At 42.1% G+C, this 19,584-nt stretch overlaps 2 protein-coding genes across 9 annotated transcripts in view; one reads left to right on the top strand and one right to left on the bottom strand.

The window, feature by feature from the left end:
* LOC118965583 (paired mesoderm homeobox protein 1) overlaps positions 1-19,584 on the top strand; it is a 145,894-nt gene that overhangs the window by 109,055 nt on the left and 17,255 nt on the right. The gene's annotated exons all lie outside the window — the stretch shown is intronic.
* LOC110530891 (casein kinase I) overlaps positions 1-19,584 on the bottom strand; it is a 67,590-nt gene that overhangs the window by 31,430 nt on the left and 16,576 nt on the right. For all 8 annotated transcript variants that reach the window (XR_016482719.1, XR_016482718.1, XM_036986738.2 and 5 more), the window contains exons 2-3: positions 15,564-16,396; positions 1,009-1,078 (exon numbers count right to left, since the gene is read on the bottom strand). Coding sequence is in view for 6 of the 8 variants with exons in the window: in XM_036986738.2 (XP_036842633.2) it covers positions 1,009-1,078; positions 15,564-15,800 (307 nt within the window). In the remaining 2 variants the exon portion in view is untranslated. The remainder of the gene's footprint in view (positions 1-1,008; positions 1,079-15,563; positions 16,397-19,584) is intronic.

Raw genomic sequence — 19,584 nt, 5'->3', positions numbered from 1 at the left:
ATAGTGGAGAGCACCTGGTGACTAGCTCAGCCTGTTATAGTGGAGAGCACCTGGTGACTGGTGACTAGCTCAGCCTGTTATAGTGGAGAGCACCTGGTGACTGGCTCAACCTGTTATAGTGGAGAGCACCTGGTGACTGGTGACTAGCTCAGCCTGTTATAGTGGAGAGCACCTGGTGACTGGCCCAACCTGTTATAGTGGAGAGCACCTGGTGACTGTACCTCAGCCTGTTATAGTGGAGAGCACCTGGTGACTGTACCTCAGCCTGTTATATCAATATCAAATCTAAATCAAATCAAATGTTATTTACAAGCCCTTAATCAACAATGCAGTTTTAAGAAAAACAATAAAAATAATATTGAAATATAACAAGTAATTAAAGAGCAGCAGTAAAATAACAATAGCGACACTATAAACAAGGGGGCACCGGTTAGTGGAGGTAGTTGAGGTAATATGTACATGTAGGTAGAGGTTAAGTGACTGGATGCATGTATGGAAAATACAGAGTAGCAGCAGCGTCAAAATGGAGGATATGGTGGGTACAATGCAAATAGTCCAGGTAGCCATTTGATTAAGTGTTCAAGAGTCTCATGGCTTGGGGATAGAAGCTGTTAAGAAGCCTTTTGGTCCTAGATCAGTGGTTCCCAGACTGGTTATAGTACCCCTTCAAACATTCAACCTCCAGCTGTACCCCCTCTAGCACCAGGGTCAGCTGTACCCCCTCTAGCACCAGGGTCAGCACACTCTCAAATGTTGTTTTTTGACATCACTGTAAGCCTGCCACACACACACTCTCAATGTGGAGGCATTATACAGGGGATACCGGGACCGAGTCAATGTGCGGGGGTACAGGTTAGTTGAAGATATATTTAATTATTTCCCTGATAATAAACATCCATTATATTGGTGGATTCAATACTACATTTAACAGTTTTCCTGATAATAAACTTCCATTACATTGGTGTTCATGACCACAGAGAATCAATATAATTCTGTGATGTTTCTCACCTGAACTCCCCAGCTGTTTATAGAACCTGTACTCCAGGTGGAGCTGTGGGGCCCGGGACTTGATGGCCTCCTGGAAATGAGATAAACACCATGAGGGTTAGAGGTCAAACACCATGAGGACGGTTAGAGGTCAAACATGATGAGGGTTAGAGGTCAAACATGATGAGGGTTAGAGGTCAAACATGATGACGGTTCGAGGTCAAACATGATGACGGTTCGAGGTCAAACAATGGGGATAGCTCATAACCTCATCACAGGAAAAAGACTGTGTGAATCAATCAATCCCAATAACTCAGTTGGTGGGTGAACGTGTGTCCCCGACTAAGCACGGGTGGTGGGGTTCAGGACCACAGGGGGTTGAGTCATTCATGACACTCAGTGCGCAAGCAAACCACAGACGAGAGGGCTTTCTGAGCAAGTGTGTGTAAAACCAAACCAACAAGCCAAACAGAAACAGATTGCATTTAAACCCACAGGATGTTCTGAACAGCTAGCCCAGAATGGACATGGAGGCTTACAACAGCTTTAGGACTACATACATGCTGCAGGACTACAACAGCTTTAGATCTACAACAGCTTTAGGACTACATACATGCTGCAGGACTACAACAGCTTTAGGACTACAACAGCTTTAGGACTACATACATGCTGCAGGACTACAACAGCTTTAGATCTACAACAGCTTTAGGACTACATACATGCTGCAGGACTACAACAGCTTTAGGACTACAACAGCTTTAGGACTACAACAGCTTTAGGACTACATACATGCTGCAGGACTACAACAGCTTTAGGACTACATACATGCTGCAGGACTACAACAGCTTTAGATCTACATACATGCTGCAGGACTACAACAGCTTTAGATCTACATACATGCTGCAGGACTACAACAGCTTTAGGACTACATACATGCTGCAGGACTACAACAGCTTTAGATCTACATACATGCTGCAGGACTACAACAGCTTTAGATCTACATACATGCTGCAGGACTACAACAGCTTTAGATCTACATACATGCTGCAGGACTACAACAGCTTTAGATCTACATACATGCTGCAGGACTACAACAGCTTTAGATCTACATACATGCTACAGGACTACAACAGCTTTAGATCTACATACATGCTGCAGGACTACAACAGCTTTAGATCTACATACATGCTGCAGGACTACAACAGCTTTAGATCTACATACATGCTGCAGGACTACAACAGCTTTAGGACTTCATACATGCTGCAGGACTACAACAGCTTTAGATCTACATACATGCTGCAGGACTACAACAGCTTTAGGACTACAACAGCTTTAGGACTACATACATGCTGCAGGACTACAACAGCTTTAGGACTACATACATGCTGCAGGACTACAACAGCTTTAGATCTACATACATGCTGCAGGACTACAACAGCTTTAGGACTACAACAGCTTTAGGACTACATACATGCTGCAGGATTACAACAGCTTTAGGACTACATACATGCTGCAGGACTACAACAGCTTTAGGACTACATACATGCTGCAGGACTACAACAGCTTTAGGACTACATACATGCTGCAGGACTACAACAGCTTTAGGACTACAACAGCTTTAGGACTACAACAGCTTTAGGCCGTATACTGCAGGACTACAACAGCTTTAGATCTACATACATGCTGCAGGATTACAACAGCTTTAGATCTACATACATGCTACAGGACAACAACAGCTTTAGATCTACATACATCTTTAGATCTACATACATGCTGCAGGATTACAACAGCTTTAGATCTACATACAGCTTTAGATCTACATACAGCTGTAGATCTACATACATGCTGCAGGACGACAACAGCTTTAGATCTACATACATGCTGCAGGACGACAACAGCTTTAGATCTACATACAGCTTTAGATCTACATACAGCTTTAGATCTACATACAGCTTTAGATCTACATACATGCTACAGGACTACAACAGCTTTAGAACTACAACAGCTTTAGGACTACATACATGCTGCAGGACTACAACAGCTTTAGATCTACATACATGCTGCAGGACTACAACAGCTTTAGATCTACATACATGCTGCAGGACTACAACAGCTTTAGGACTACATACATGCTACAGGACTACAACAGCTTTAGATCTACATACATGCTACAGGACGACAACAGCTTTAGATCTACATACAGCTTTAGATCTACATACAGCTTTAGATCTACATACAGCTTTAGATCTACATACATGCTACAGGACTACAACAGCTTTAGAACTACAACAGCTTTAGGACTACATACATGCTGCAGGACTACAACAGCTTTAGATCTACATACAGCTTTAGATCTACATACAGCTGTAGATCTACATACATGCTGCAGGACTACAACAGCTTTAGATCTACATACATGCTACAGGACTACAACAGCTGTAGATCTACATACATGCTACAGGACTACAACAGCTTTAGATCTACATACATGCTACAGGACTACAACAGCTTTAGATCTACATACATGCTACAGGACTACAACAGCTTTAGATCTACATACATGCTGCAGGACTACAACAGCTTTAGAACTACAACAGCTTTAGGACTACATACATGCTGCAGGACTACAACAGCTTTAGGACTACATACATGCTGCAGGACTACAACAGCTTTAGATCTACATACATGCTGCAGGACTACAACAGCTTTAGGACTACAACAGCTTTAGATCTACATACATGCTGCAGGACTACAACAGCTTTAGATCTACATACATGCTGCAGGACTACAACAGCTTTAGGACTACATACATGCTGCAGGACTACAACAGCTTTAGGACTACATACATGCTACAGGACTACAACAGCTTTAGATCTACATACATGCTACAGGACTACAACAGCTGTAGATCTACATACATGCTACAGGACTACAACAGCTTTAGATCTACATACATGCTGCAGGACTACAACAGCTTTAGATCTACATACATGCTGCAGGACTACAACAGCTTTAGATCTACATACATGCTGCAGGACTACAACAGCTTTAGATCTACATACATGCTGCAGGACTACAACAGCTTTAGATCTACATACATGCTGCAGGACTACAACAGCTTTAGAACTACAACAGCTTTAGGACTACATACATGCTGCAGGACTACAACAGCTTTAGATCTACATACATGCTACAGGACTACAACAGCTGTAGATCTACATACATGCTACAGGACTACAACAGCTTTAGGACTACATACATGCTACAGGACTACAACAGCTGTAGATCTACATACATGCTACAGGACTACAACAGCTTTAGGACTACATACATGCTACAGGACTACAACAGCTTTAGATCTACATACATGCTACAGGACTACAACAGCTGTAGATCTACATACATGCTACAGGACTACAACAGCTTTAGATCTACATACATGCTGCAGGACTACAACAGCTTTAGATCTACATACATGCTGCAGGACTACAACAGCTTTAGATCTACATACATGCTGCAGGACTACAACAGCTTTAGAACTACAACAGCTTTAGGACTACATACATGCTGCAGGACTACAACAGCTTTAGATCTACATACATGCTACAGGACTACAACAGCTGTAGATCTACATACATGCTACAGGACTACAACAGCTTTAGGACTACATACATGCTACAGGACTACAACAGCTGTAGATCTACATACATGCTACAGGACTACAACAGCTTTAGGACTACATACATGCTACAGGACTACAACAGCTTTAGATCTACATACATGCTACAGGACTACAACAGCTGTAGATCTACATACATGCTACAGGACTACAACAGCTTTAGATCTACATACATGCTGCAGGACTACAACAGCTTTAGATCTACATACATGCTGCAGGACTACAACAGCTTTAGATCTACATACATGCTGCAGGACTACAACAGCTTTAGATCTACATACATGCTACAGGACTACAACAGCTTTATGACTACATACATGCTGCAGGACTACAACAGCTTTAGATCTACATACATGCTACAGGACTACAACAGCTGTAGATCTACATACATGCTACAGGACTACAACAGCTTTAGGACTACATACATGCTACAGGACTACAACAGCTGTAGATCTACATACATGCTACAGGACTACAACAGCTTTAGGACTACATACATGCTACAGGACTACAACAGCTTTAGATCTACATACATGCTACAGGACTACAACAGCTGTAGATCTACATACATGCTACAGGACTACAACAGCTTTAGATCTACATACATGCTGCAGGACTACAACAGCTTTAGATCTACATACATGCTGCAGGACTACAACAGCTTTAGATCTACATACATGCTGCAGGACTACAACAGCTTTAGAACTACAACAGCTTTAGGACTACATACATGCTGCAGGACTATAACAGCTTTATCTAACATGAATCATAACCAGTAGTATCCACCAGGAATAAGGATTCATAACCAGTAGTATCTACTAGAGGTCGGCCGATTAATCGGAATGGCCGATAACTTGAAGTCGGCCCTAATTTTTCATAACAATTGGGAATCGGTATTTTTGGACACCGATTTGGCCTTTTTTTTTTTTACACCTTTATTTAACCTTTATTTAACTAGGCAAGTCAGTTAAGAACACATTCTTATTTTCAATGAACAGTGGGTTAACTGCCTTGTTCAGGGGCAGAACGACAGATTTTGACCTTGTCAGCTCTGGGATTCGTTTTTGCAACCTTCTGGTTACCTGTCCAACGCTCTAACCACCTGCCTTACATTGCACTCCACGAGGAGCCTGCGTGGCAGGCTGACTACCTGTTACGCGAGGGCAGCAAGAAGCCAAGGTAAGTTGCTAGCTAGATTTAAACTTATAAAAAACAAAACATCTTAACATAATCACTAGTTAACTACACATGGTTGATGATATTACTAGTTTATCTATAGCGTGTCCTGCGTTGCATATTATCGATGCGGTGCCTGTTAATTTTTCATCGAATCACAGCCTACTTCGCCAAACGGGTGATGATTTAGCACTGTCGTTGCACCAAACCATAAACATCAATGCCTTTCTTAAAATCAATACAAGTATATCTTTTTAAACCTGCATATTTTGTTAATATTGCCTGCTAACATGAATTTATTTTAACTAGGGATAATGTGTCACTTCTCTTGCGTTCTGTGCAAGCAGTCAGGGTATATGCAGCAGTTTGGGCCGCCTGGCTCGTTGCGAATTGTGTGAAGACCATTTCTTCCAAACAAAGACAGTAATTAATTTGCCAGAATTGTACATAATTATGACATAACATTGAAGGTTGTACAATGTAACAGCAATATTTAGACTTATGGATGCCACCCGTTAGATACAATACGGAACGGTTCTGTATTTCACTGAAAGAATAAACATTTTGTTTTCGAATGTTATAATTAAGTCTATGATTTGATAGAGCAGTCGGACTGAGCGGTGGTAGGCAGCAGCAGGCTCATAAGCATTCATTCAAACAGCACTTTCATGTGTTTGACAGCAGCTCTTCGCTGTGCTTCAAGCATTGAGCTGTTTATGACTTAAAGCCTATCAACTCCCGAGATTAGGCTGGTGTAACCGATGTGAAATGGCTAGCTAGTTAGCGAGGTGCACGCTAATAGCGTATCAATCGGTGACGTCACTTGCTCTGAGACTTGGAGTAGTTGTTCCCCTTGCTCTGCAAGGGCCTAGGCTTTTGTGGCGCAATGGGTAACGGTGCTTCGAGGGTGGCTGTTGTCGATGTGTTCCTGGTTCGAGCCCAGGTAGGGGCGAGGAGAGGGACGGAAGCTATACTGTTACACTGGCAGTACTAAAGTGCCTATAAGAACATCCAATAGTCAAAGGTATATGAAATACAAATGGTATAGAGAGAAATAGTCCTATAATTCCTATAATAACTACAACCTAAAACTTCTTACCTGGGAATATTGAAGACTCATGTTAAAAGGAACCACCAGCTTTCATATGTTCTCATGTTCTGAGCAAGGAACTGAAACGTTAGCTTTTTTACGTGACACATATCCAACACTTTGTTTTTCCATTATTTAAACCAAATTGAACATGTTTCATTATTTATTTGAGGCTAAATTGATATTATTGATGTATAATATTAAGGTAAAATAAATGTGTTCATTCAGTATTGTTGTAATTACCATTATTACAAATAAAAAATAAAAAACATCGGTTTTGGCCAATAATCGGTACCGGCGTTGAAAAATCATAATCAGTCGCCCTCTAATATTTACCAGGAACATTGAATCATAACCAGTAAAAGTGCCAATCAATCCCAGAACAACAGCACAGGGCCTTGTGAAGATGCTGGAGGAAACAGGTACAAAAGTATCTATATCCACAGTAAAACGAGTCCTATATCGACATAACCTGAAAGGTCACTCAGCAAGGTAGAAGCCACTGCTCCAAAACCGCCATAAAAAAGCCAGACTACGGTTTGCAACTGCACATGGGGACAAAGATCGTACTTTTTGGAGAAATGTCCTCTGGTCTGATGAAACAAAAATATAACTGTTTGGCCATAATGACCATCCTTATGTTTGGATGAAGAGGGATGCTTACAAGCCGAAGAACACCATCCCAACCATGAAGCACGGGGGTGGCAGCATCATGTTGTGGGGGTGCTTTGCTGCAGGAGGGACTGGTGCATTTCACAAAATAGATGGCATCACGAGGGAAGAAAATTATGTGGATATATTGAAGCAACATCTCAAGACATCAGTCAGGAAGTTAAAGCTTGGTCGCAAAAGGGTCTTCCAAATGTACAATGACCCCAAGCATACTTCCAAAGTTGTGGCAAAATGGCTTAAGGACAACAAAGTCAAGGTATTGGAGTGGCCATCACAAAGCCCTGACCTCAATCCCATAGAAAATGTGTGGAAAGAACTGAAAAAGCATGTGCGAGCAAGGAGGCCTACAAACCTGACTCAGTTACACCAGCTCTGTCAGGAGGAATGGGCCAAAATTCACCCAACTTATTGTTGGAAGCATGTGGAAGGCTACCCGAAACATTTGACCCAAGTTAAACAATTTAAAGGCAAAACTTCTGACCCACTGGGAATGTGATGAAAGAAATAAAAGCTGAAATAAATCATTCTGTCTACTCTTATTCTGACATTTCACATCTTACAATATAGTGGTGATCCTAACTGACCTGAGACAGGGAATTATTACTAGGACTAAATGTCAGGAATTGTGAAAAACTGAGTTTAAATGTATTTGGCTAAGGTGTAAGGTGTGTGACGGGGGTTGAGCAACGCAAATGGCTACAACAAGCCTACACACAAGAGTAGAAGTCACAAATACACCAGTCATAATGCCTAATATAAGGCCTACAGTCCGTGCTCCCAAATACTGGAAAAAGTGTGATTCATTTGATGACATGATCACCACATTAGCCCCACGCGGCTATAAAAATAAACGATGCAATTAAATGACACACAACAGGATGGCATATTTAGATACTAGAATAGGCCTAGCTTCAATCAGATTTACTTCTATTTTGCAGCTCAGGCGGTTATTCTTGACAAGGCTCTTCTGGGTCTTTATCATTCTCACATGAGTCATTAGCTGAAGGCCCAAGCCTTTACTGCGCCATCTAGTGGTATAACGTCGTTATTGAATGCAGCTCTAAAACAAGCTCTCGACTTCTTTTTTGAAAAAGAAACCAGAACCTGCAAAGCAACTCCGTCGTCTGGGCTGGAGTTGCTTGATTGACTAGCTAATTTCAACGAGCTACGTTCGGTTTATGCCCTTAGCAGATGTCACATTACTGACAAAGGTTTGTACGCATAAAAAAGATCTGGAACCGAGTAAAGGGAGACGTAAAGTAAGAATTGAACGTGTAAATGTTCATTCATAGTCGTAACATAGAGTTTGTACGTTTAAAGATCATAGTCGTAACAGAGTTTAAAGATCTATTTGAACATTTACGTTTCATGTTTCATGCATAGCTTTTCTTACGATCCTAACGATACGTACGTTCAACCTTTTGGCAGCTATCTCCACTTGACAGGCACACTGACTCTACACTCATCTGGATAGCATATCCCTTAGGTCCACGTACAAAGATCTAGCCTCCTCGTAGCCTGCCGGCCCATAATTGTCAGCACGCGGTCCTGTGTGATGACAGAGTCAGTAGTCAGAATGGATCACTATTTAATTAAAGGGTGCGATCGTAAATTCACTCTGGCCATCTACTTCGATTTCAGAGCACTCTCGTCTGAAAGCGCAGAATAAATAATTTTTTACTGCATTGTTGGTTAAGGAATTGTAAGTAAGCATTTCACAGTGAGGTCTACACGGTACTGACTAGAGGATGGTACTGACTAGAGGATGGTACTCTAGTGGTACTAACTAGAGGATGGTACTGACCAGAGGATGGTACTCTACTGGTACTGACCAGAGGATGGTACTGACTAGAGGATGGTACTCTACTGGTACTGACTAGAGGATGGTACTGACTAGAGGATGGTACTGACTAGAGGATGGTACTCTACTGGTACTGACTAGAGGATGGTACTGACTAGAGGATGGTACTCTACTGGTACTGACTAGAGGATGGTACTGACTAGAGGATGGTACTGGCTAGAGGATGGTACTCTACTGGTACTGACTAGAGGATGGTACTGACTAGAGGATGGTACTCTACTGGTACTGACTAGAGGATGGTACTGACTAGAGGATGGTACTGGCTAGAGGATGGTACTCTACTGGTACTGACTAGAGGATGGTACTGACTAGAGGATGGTACTCTACTGGTACTGACTAGAGGATGGTACTGACTAGAGGATGGTACTCTACTGGTACTGACCAGAGGATGGTACTCTACTGGTACTGACTAGAGGATGTTACTGACTAGAGGATGGTACTCTACTGGTACTAACTAGAGGATGGTACTCTACTGGTACTGACTAGAGGATGGTACTCTACTGGTACTGACTAGAGGATGGTACTTACTAGAGGATGGTACTCTACTGGTACTGAATAGAGGATGGTACTGACTAGAGGATGGTACTGACTAGAGGATGGTACTCTACTGGTACTGACTAGAGGATGGTACTGACTAGAGGATGGTACTCTACTGGTACTGACTAGAGGATGGTACTGACTAGAGGATGGTACTCTACTGGTACTGACTAGAGGATGGTACTGACTAGAGGATGGTACTCTACTGGTACTGACTAGAGGATGGTACTCTACTGGTACTGACTAGAGGATGGTACTGACTAGATGATGGTACTCTACTGGTACTGACTAGAGGATGGTACTCTACTGGTACTGACTAGAGGATGGTACTGACTAGATGATGGTACTCTACTGGTACTGACGAGAATATGGTACTATACTGGTACTGACTAGAGGATGGTACTGACTAGATGATGGTACTCTACTGGTACTGACTAGAGGATGGTACTGACTAGATGATGGTACTCTACTGGTACTGACTAGATGATGGTACTCTACTGGTACTGACTAGAGGATGGTACTCTACTGGTACTGACTAGAGGATGGTACTGACTAGAGGATGGTACTCTACTGGTACTGACTAGAGGATGGTACTGACTAGAGGATGGTACTCTACTGGTACTGACTAGAGGATGGTACTGACTAGAGGATGGTACTGACTAGAGGATGGTACTGACTAGAGGATGGTACTCTACTGGTACTGACTAGAGGATGGTACTGACTAGAGGATGGTACTCTACTTCCACCACTCTGTAGGCTACTGACCAACTCAAAGCTCCCCTTACTGATATTACCATTCTATTCAATAATAACCAAAGACCATATTAAGTAATAGACGTATCATTTTAATGCTGAGAACAAGGTTCCTCCCAAATCAGACATCAGGATCAACCTGCCTTTAATGCTGAGAAACAAGGTCTCTCCCAAATCAGACATCAGGATCAACCTGCCTTTTAGTCAGATTACTCATTTCAGAAGCCTCTCTTCTGCCCGTCTGTAGAAAAATTAGAGTGGAGTGACACGTATTGAAAGATGATATTACTAAACACTTGTGATGTTCTGTCTTGTTAGTAATCAGCTTTTGTCCCTTCTGAGGTGTGGGGCCAGTAGATCAGCTCCGGGCCCCTCTCGACACAGACACTGGTCATGATGGAGCCCGACTTCAGCTCCTATATCTGACCCAGCTCCTATCACACGGGGAGAAAGACTGTCACCATACAGTCATGGAAGTCAACAGTAAACAGACAGTTGAACATAGCCAAATCACAGTTCCTGATTCACAGCTAATTCACAAGGGACAAGTGCCAGCATGGCACTGACTGGTTGGCATTCACTCAGGGCCCAGGAGTAGTCCATTGACACAGTGGAAGGCGGGCACCTCCCTACAAGACACACATACAGACACAGCACTGATTACGTTATCAATGGTGATTAGGTGAATTCCAGGACAGATAGTATTTTGACCATTGACCAAATCAAATGATCAACCTGATTCAAGGGTCCTCCCTTACTCTGAAGCAGGACTGATGTGTACTGATGTCTACTGGGGGGGGGGGGGTTCCCACCACGCCACTGAACAACAAATCCACTAGCCTGTGAATTAAAGAAATATAAAATCACTCAAACATATAGAGAGAAAAGTAACTCTAGTAATTATTTATATGATACTAGAGGAGCTACAGAATAGATTCAGGTCGCTGACGCCGTTACTAAGCAACCAGCTGTGGACTTTGCTGAATGCCTGCAGATACATTTTTCTACTTGCTCTGGGTAGACAAGTACCGTCCTTCATTTACCTTTGCCCTAGGAAATACACAACAAACTTGTATGAGAACAGGCATCGACGAAGCCCCTGAATGCAAGCTACCTAACTTAAAAATCCGGGTTAGTTATATCTTTGTCGGAGTTTCAATGAGTTGGCTAGCTAGCTAACATTAGCTAGCCAGTTCGAGTTAGCTAGCTAACTAGCCAACTCAAGTTGAAACATAATTGAAAGCAAGCTTGTTACATCCTATGATTAGCTAGCAAGTTAGTATCTAAGCACCTGCCCTGTATTGACCCTAAATGCCAACAGGCTACAGTTAGCAACGTAGCTAGCAAACTTGGGCTTTGCACATCTTCCTCTGACATGCTACATCACGTTAGCTTAATGTATTTAGATAACTACAATATCATTCCCTTTTCATCTCTGGTATCATAGCTAGCCTGGCTCGCTAGCATAATCAAATAATGTTGTATAACCAAAAGTAGCTACGAGCTCTCTACTTAGCTAACATACTCACCAACACCAGTGGTTTGATAGTTGACAGCCAGTAGAAGTGACCATGTCGGGTGTAATCCATTCCTGGCCATCTGGCCATATTGTTGAAATGCATTGGAAGTTTGCACCCACTTTATGGAAGCCCATTTTCACTTCTATTTCCAGAGCGAAACTTGCGTGCGTTGTTCCCATATGCAGACTTGACTACAAATGTCCACACTGGTGAACAATTCTACTGATTGGACATGAATTGTAAAGGCACACACCTGTCTATATAACGTCCCACAGTTAACAGCGCATCTGAGCAAAAACCAAGCCATGAGGTTGAAGGAATTGTTCGTAAAGCTCCTAGAGAGGATTGTGTTGAGGCACAGATCTGGGGAAGGGTACCAAAAAATGTCTGCAACATTGAAGGTCCCCAAGAACACAGTGGCCTCCATCATTCTTAAATGGAAAAACCACCAAAACTCTCCCTAGAGCTGGCCGCTTGGCCAAACTGAGCAATCGGGGGAGAAGGCTTGGTCAGGGAGGTGACCAAGAACCCGATGATGACTCTGACAGAGCTCCAGAGTTCCTCTGTGGAGATGGGACAACCTTCCAGAAGGACAACCATCACTGCAGCACTCCACCAATCAGGCCTTTATGGTAGAGTAGCCAGACGGAAGCCAATCCTCAGTAAAAGGCACATGACAACCCACTTGGAGTTTGCCAAAAGGCACCTAAAGGACTCTCAGACCATGAGGAACAAGATTCTCTGGTCTGATGAAACCAAGATTGAACTCTTTGACCTGGAGGAAACCTGGCGCCATCCCTACGGTGAAGCATGGTAGTGGCAGCGTCATGCTGTGGGGATGTTTTTCAGTGGCAGGGAGACTAGTCAGGATAGTGCCAAGCTTGTAGCGTCATATCCAAGAAGACTTGAGGCTGTAATCGCTGTCAAAGGTGCTTCAACAAAGTACTGAGTAAAAGGTCTGAATACTTATGTAAATGTGATATTTCCTTTAAAAACATTTTTTTTTACAAATTTGCAAGCATTTCTAAAAACCTGTTTTTGCTTTGTCATTATGGGGTATTGTGAGTACAGTGCCTTGCAAAAGTAGTCATCCCCCTTGGCGTTTTTCCTACTTTGTTGCATTACAACCTTGGAATTTTGGATTTCATGCAATGGACATACACAAAACAGCCCAAATTGGTGAAGTGAAATGAAAAAAATAACTTGTTTCAAAAAAGTTTTTTTTTTTTTTAAACAGAAAAGTGGTGTGTACATAATTAGTTAAATAAAGTCCACCTGTGTGCAATCTAAGTGTCACATCATCTCAGTATATATACACCTGTTCTGAAAGGCCCCAGAGTCTGCAACACCACTAAGCAAGAGGCACCACCAAGCAAGAAGCGCCATGACGACCAAGGAGCTCTCCAAACAGGTCAGGGACAAAGTTGTGGAGAAGTCCAGATCAGGGTCGGATTATAAAAAAATAACTGAAACTTTGAACATCCCACAGAGCACCATTAAATATATTATTAAAAAATGGAAAGAATATGGCACCACAACAAACCTGCCAAGAGAAGGCCACCCACCAAAACTGATCAGGCAAGGAGGGCATTAATCAGAGAGGCAACAAAGAGACCAAAGATAACCCTGAAGGAGCTGCAAAGCTCCACAGTGGAGATTGGAGTATCTGTCCACAGGACCACTTTAAGCCGTACACTCCACAGAGCTGGGCTTTACGGAAGAGTGGCCAGAAATAAATAAGCACGTGAGAGACTCCCCAAACATGGAAGGTACTCACTCTGGTCAGATGAGACTAAAATTGAGCTTTTTGCCATCAAGGGAAACGCTATGTCTGTCACAAACCGAACACCTCTCATCACCCCGAGAACACCATCAACACCATCATGCTGTGGGGATGTTTTTCATCGGCAGGGACTGGGAAACTGGTCAGAATTGAAGGAATGATGGATGGTGCTAAATACAGGGAAATTATTGAGGAAAACCTGTTTCAGAGATATGAGACTGGGACGGAGGTTCACCTTCCAGCAGGACAATGACCTTAAGCATACTGCTAAAGCAACACTCGAGTGGTTTAAGGGGAAACATTTAAATGTCTTGGAAAGGCATAATCAAAGCCCAGACCTCAATCCAATTGAGAATCTGTGGTATGACTTAAAGATTGCTGTACACCAGCAGAACCCATCCAACTTGAAGGAGCTGGAGCAGTTTTGCCTTGAAGAATGGGCAAAGATCCCAATGGCTAGATGTGCCAAGCTTATAGAGACATACCCCAAGAGACTTACAGCTGTAATTGCTGCAAAAGGTGGCTCTACAAAGTATTGACTTTGGGGGGGTGAATGTTATACACACTCAAGTTTTCCATTTTTTTGTTTTATTTCTTGTTTGTTTCCTAATAAAACTTCAAAGTGGTAGGCATATTGTGTGAATCAAATGATACAACCCCCCCCCCCCCAAAAAAAATCAAATTTAATTCCAGGTTGTAAGGCAACAAAATAGGAAAAATGCCAAGGGGGTGAATACTTTCACAACCCACTGTAGATTGAGGGGAAAAAAACAATTTAATTCAATTTTGAATAAGCCTGTAACATAACAAAATGTTTAAAAAAAGTCACGGGTCAGAATACTTTCCAAATGCACTGTATGGTTGAACCTCATGTTTATATAATATAACTAAGGTATAGTCTAAATCCAAATCGTTTCCCTCTCAGAGTTCAGAGCGCACACTGGACTCTGGCCGAGGAGTAGGGTTGATCCGAGCATTCTGACCTCAATGGCAGTCAAGCACCCAAGCTAACAGGCTAAGGTTGGCTAGCTTGCTAGCTACTTCAAATCCAATTTTATTTGTCACATGCACCAAATACAACAGGTGTAGACCTTACTGTGAAATGCTTACTTACAAGCCCTTAACCAACAATTCAGTTTTTTTTTTTAATCCCTAAAAAAGTAAGAGATAAGAATAACAAATAATTAAAGAGCAGCAGTAAATAACAATAGCGAGGCTATATACAGTCAATGTGTCAATGTGCGGGGGGTACCGGTGTCGAGGTAATTATGTACATGTAGGTAGAGTTATTAAAGTGGCTATGCATAGATAATAAAAGAGTAGCTGGGCATAAAAATAGTGCAATGCAAATAGTCTGGGTAGCCATTTGTTTATATGTTTAGGAGTCTTATGGCTTGGTCCTAGACTTGGCGCTCCGGGACCACTTGCCGTGCGTTAGCAGAGAGGACAGTCTCAAGGTTCAACCTCATGTTCATATAATATGTTATAGCATTATGTCCACTCACCAGTTTGATAGCCACATATTCATTAGTGTACAGGTTCTTCCCCAGGCGTAGCTCTCCAAAGTTCCCACAACCAATCTTCTTCCCGACCCGAAAGTTAGGGCCCACCATGAGCACCCCGGAGTTGCTCCCCGAGCTGCGACTGCCGTGCCCCGACCGGCTCCCTCCCGTCTTTGACATCCTCTTCCCTTCCTCTGCCTCCCCCTTTCCTCCTCCTCCTCCTCTCTTGTCAAAGTCCATAAGTTTGTGGTACCCTGGCCTCTCCACGATTACGCCACTGCCATGCAGTCCTCAGAGCCGCCAAAACATCCACCAGACCGTCAGGGGGGCGTGGAGGGGAATGGAGAGGTGGAGGGAGCCAAGTCACCACACAGTGTAGGGCTAGTACTGAATGTGTGAGTGTGAATATACTCTGTATGAGGCCTACGGCTGATAACTACTAATCAAGTTAGGAACAGTAAGGGTAGAGATCAGGTGAACTGATGAGCCATCCTCTTCTGTGGGTCTCTCTCTCTCTCTCTAAATCACCACCAGCATCAAAGCTGCATCTAAACCTAGGACTGGACTCACACTAGCTAACTAAGAAAGGCTATCCAAGCTAAAGGAAGAGAGGCTATCCTAGCTAAAGGAAGGAAGGTGCTCCTAGCTAAAGGAAGGAAGGTGCTCCTAGCTAAAGGAAGGAAGGTGCTCCTAGCTCCTGGCTGTGTGATTGATGTGGGCGTCGTCCTCCAGGGCCCACTCCTGGTGAGGTTGTGAAGGTGCAGTCATTCCCAGCGGTCTGATACACCTGGTGGAGCGGTTGGTTGGACAGACGGGCTAACACAACAGCTCTACACCTGGGGAAGAGACAGAACATCAACTGTTATAATCAGGGAATACTCCATTAATCTACAACATAGCAATTCAAATGGATCTCATATGCACACAAACAGCTAGGTAGCCATAGCATGCTGTAATTCAACAATGTGTTTAAATCAAATCGGTTAGGATGCCAGCTTTCCACTGTTTTCTCATCGAACCACCTTTCTCCATTTCCACAAGCGCCAAGTACAGACATTTCCATTTCTCCAAACTCTGTTTCTAGAGCGTGGTGTCTGGCCCACCGTGTTTCTAGAGCGTGGTGTCTGGCCCACCGTGTTTCTAGAGCGTGGTGTCTGGCCCACCGTGTTTCTAGAGCGTGGTGTCTGGCGCACCGTGTTTCTAGGGCATGGTATCGGGCACACAATGCTTCGAGGCCGCACAGTGTTCCTAGAGGGTGCGCACCTCCCACCTACCTCTATATCGCGCAAGTTGATTGCTTATTCAGTCATTATAGCAGCTATAGGCCTGTATGTCGCTATAGGCCTGTATGTGCACTGCCGGTAAAATGTTTTAGAACACCTACTCATTCAAGGGTTTTTCATTATTTTTACTATATTCTACATTGTAGAATAATAGTGAAGGCATCAAAACTATGTAATAACACATATGGAATCATGTAGTAACCAAAAAAAGGTAAAACAAAATAGATTTTATATTTAAGGTTCTTCCAATAGCCACCCTTTGCCTTGAAGACAGCTTGGCACACTATTGGCACTCTCAACCAGCTTCATCTGGAATGCTTTTTCAACAGTCTTGAAGGAGTTCCCACATATGCTGAGCACTTGTTGGCTGCTTTTACTTCACTCAATAAAGTGCGCATTGGTCCGGTTTCTCCTAATTGAATGTGCCGGTTGCTGTGAGTATATATACCCGTTCCTTGTCAATCGAGAGGACTGTTGTGAAGGTAACTTGTTACTTAGGTCTACAACTAATTCTCAGTGGTGAGAGTATGAACGGCCTGGTATAGGCTTACAGGCGCTTTGCCTTTTGGTTGCTTCTTTACTTCCGTTTATTGTTTTGACGTTTTGTCCATTTGTCCATTTGTGTCAATTAAATACCAGAACATTATTGTCCATGTGTCGACTAAATACCTAAACGTTGTTCATTTGTGTCGACAAAAATACCAGAAGGTTATTTTCCCTTTGTGTCAATACCAGAAGGTTATTTTCCCTTTGTGTCAATACCAGAAGGTTATTTTCCCTTTGTGTCAATACCAGAAGGTTATTTTCCCTTTGTGTCAATACCAGAAGGTTATTTTCCCTTTGTGTCAATACCAGAAGGTTATTTTCACTTTGTGTCAATACCAGAAGGTTATTTTCACTTTGTGTCAATACCAGAAGGTTATTTTCCCTTTGTGTCAATACCAGAAGGTTATTTTCACTTTGTGTCAATACCAGAAGGTTATTTTCCCTTTGTGTCAATACCAGAAGGTTATTTTCACTTTGTGTCAATACCAGAAGGTTATTTTCCCTTTGTGTTAATACCATAAGGTTATCGTCCCTTTGTGTTAATACCAGATGGTTATCGTCCCTTTGTGTCAATACCAGAAGGTTATTTTCCCTTTGTGTCAAATACCAGAAGGTTATTTTCCCTTTGTGTCAAATACCAGAAGGTTATTTTGTGTCAATACCAGAAGGTTATTTTCCCTTTGACACAAAATAACCTTCTGGTATTGACACAAAATAACCTTCTGGTATTAACACAATACCAGAAGGTTATTTTCCCTTTGTGTCAAATACCAGAAGGTTATTTTCCCTTTGTGTCAAATACCAGAAGGTTATTTTCCCTTTGTGTTAATACCAGAAGGTTATTTTCCCTTTGTGTTAATACCAGAAGGTTATTTTCCCTTTGTGTTAATACCAGAAGGTTATTTTCCCTTTGTGTTAATACCAGAAGGTTATTTTCCCTTTGTGTTAATACCAGAAGGTTATTTTCCCTTTGTGTTAATACCAGAAGGTTATCTTCCCTTTGTGTTAATACCAGAAGGTTATCGTCCCTTTGTGTTAATACCAGAAGGTTATCGTCCCTTTGTGTTAATACCAGAAGGTTATTTTCCCTTTGTGTCAATACCAGAAGGTTATTTTCACTTTGTGTCAATACCAGAAGGTTATTTTCCCTTTGTGTTAATACCATAAGGTTATCGTCCCTTTGTGTTAATACCAGATGGTTATCGTCCCTTTGTGTCAATACCAGAAGGTTATTTTCCCTTTGTGTCAAATACCAGAAGGTTATTTTCCCTTTGTGTCAAATACCAGAAGGTTATTTTGTGTCAATACCAGAAGGTTATTTTCCCTTTGACACAAAATAACCTTCTGGTATTGACACAAAATAACCTTCTGGTATTAACACAATACCAGAAGGTTATTTTCCCTTTGTGTCAAATACCAGAAGGTTATTTTCCCTTTGTGTCAAATACCAGAAGGTTATTTTCCCTTTGTGTTAATACCAGAAGGTTATTTTCCCTTTGTGTTAATACCAGAAGGTTATTTTCCCTTTGTGTTAATACCAGAAGGTTATTTTCCCTTTGTGTTAATACCAGAAGGTTATTTTCCCTTTGTGTTAATACCAGAAGGTTATTTTCCCTTTGTGTTAATACCAGAAGGTTATCTTCCCTTTGTGTTAATACCAGAAGGTTATCGTCCCTTTGTGTTAATACCAGAAGGTTATCGTCCCTTTGTGTTAATACCAGAAGGTTATTTTCCCTTTGTGTCAATACCAGAAGGTTATTTTCCCTTTGTGTCAATACCAGAAGGTTATTTTCCCTTTGTGTTAATACCAGAAGGTTATTTTCCCTTTGTGTCAATACCAGAAGGTTATTTTCCCTTTGTGATAATACCAGAAGGTTATTTTCCCTTTGTGTTAATACCAGAAGGTTATTTTCCCTTTGTGTTAATACCAGAAGGTTATTTTCCCTTTGTGTTAATACCAGAAGGTTATTTTCCCTTTGTGTCAATACCAGAAGGTTATTTTCCCTTTGTGTCAATACCAGAAGGTTATTTTCCCTTTGTGTTAATACCAGAAGGTTATTTTCCCTTTGTGTCAATACCAGAAGGTTATCTTCCCTTTGTGTTAATACCAGAAGGTTATTTTCCCTTTGTGTTAATACCAGAAGGTTATTTTCCCTTTGTGTTAATACCAGAAGGTTATTTTCCCTTTGTGTCAA

This window comes from Oncorhynchus mykiss, chromosome 8 (assembly GCF_057628025.1).
Source record: "Oncorhynchus mykiss isolate SJ-2025 chromosome 8, ASM5762802v1, whole genome shotgun sequence".
Classification (NCBI taxonomy): domain Eukaryota; kingdom Metazoa; phylum Chordata; class Actinopteri; order Salmoniformes; family Salmonidae; genus Oncorhynchus; species Oncorhynchus mykiss.
The sequence above is the reverse complement of the archived record's forward strand: the minus strand, read 5'-3'. Positions and strand labels throughout refer to the sequence as shown.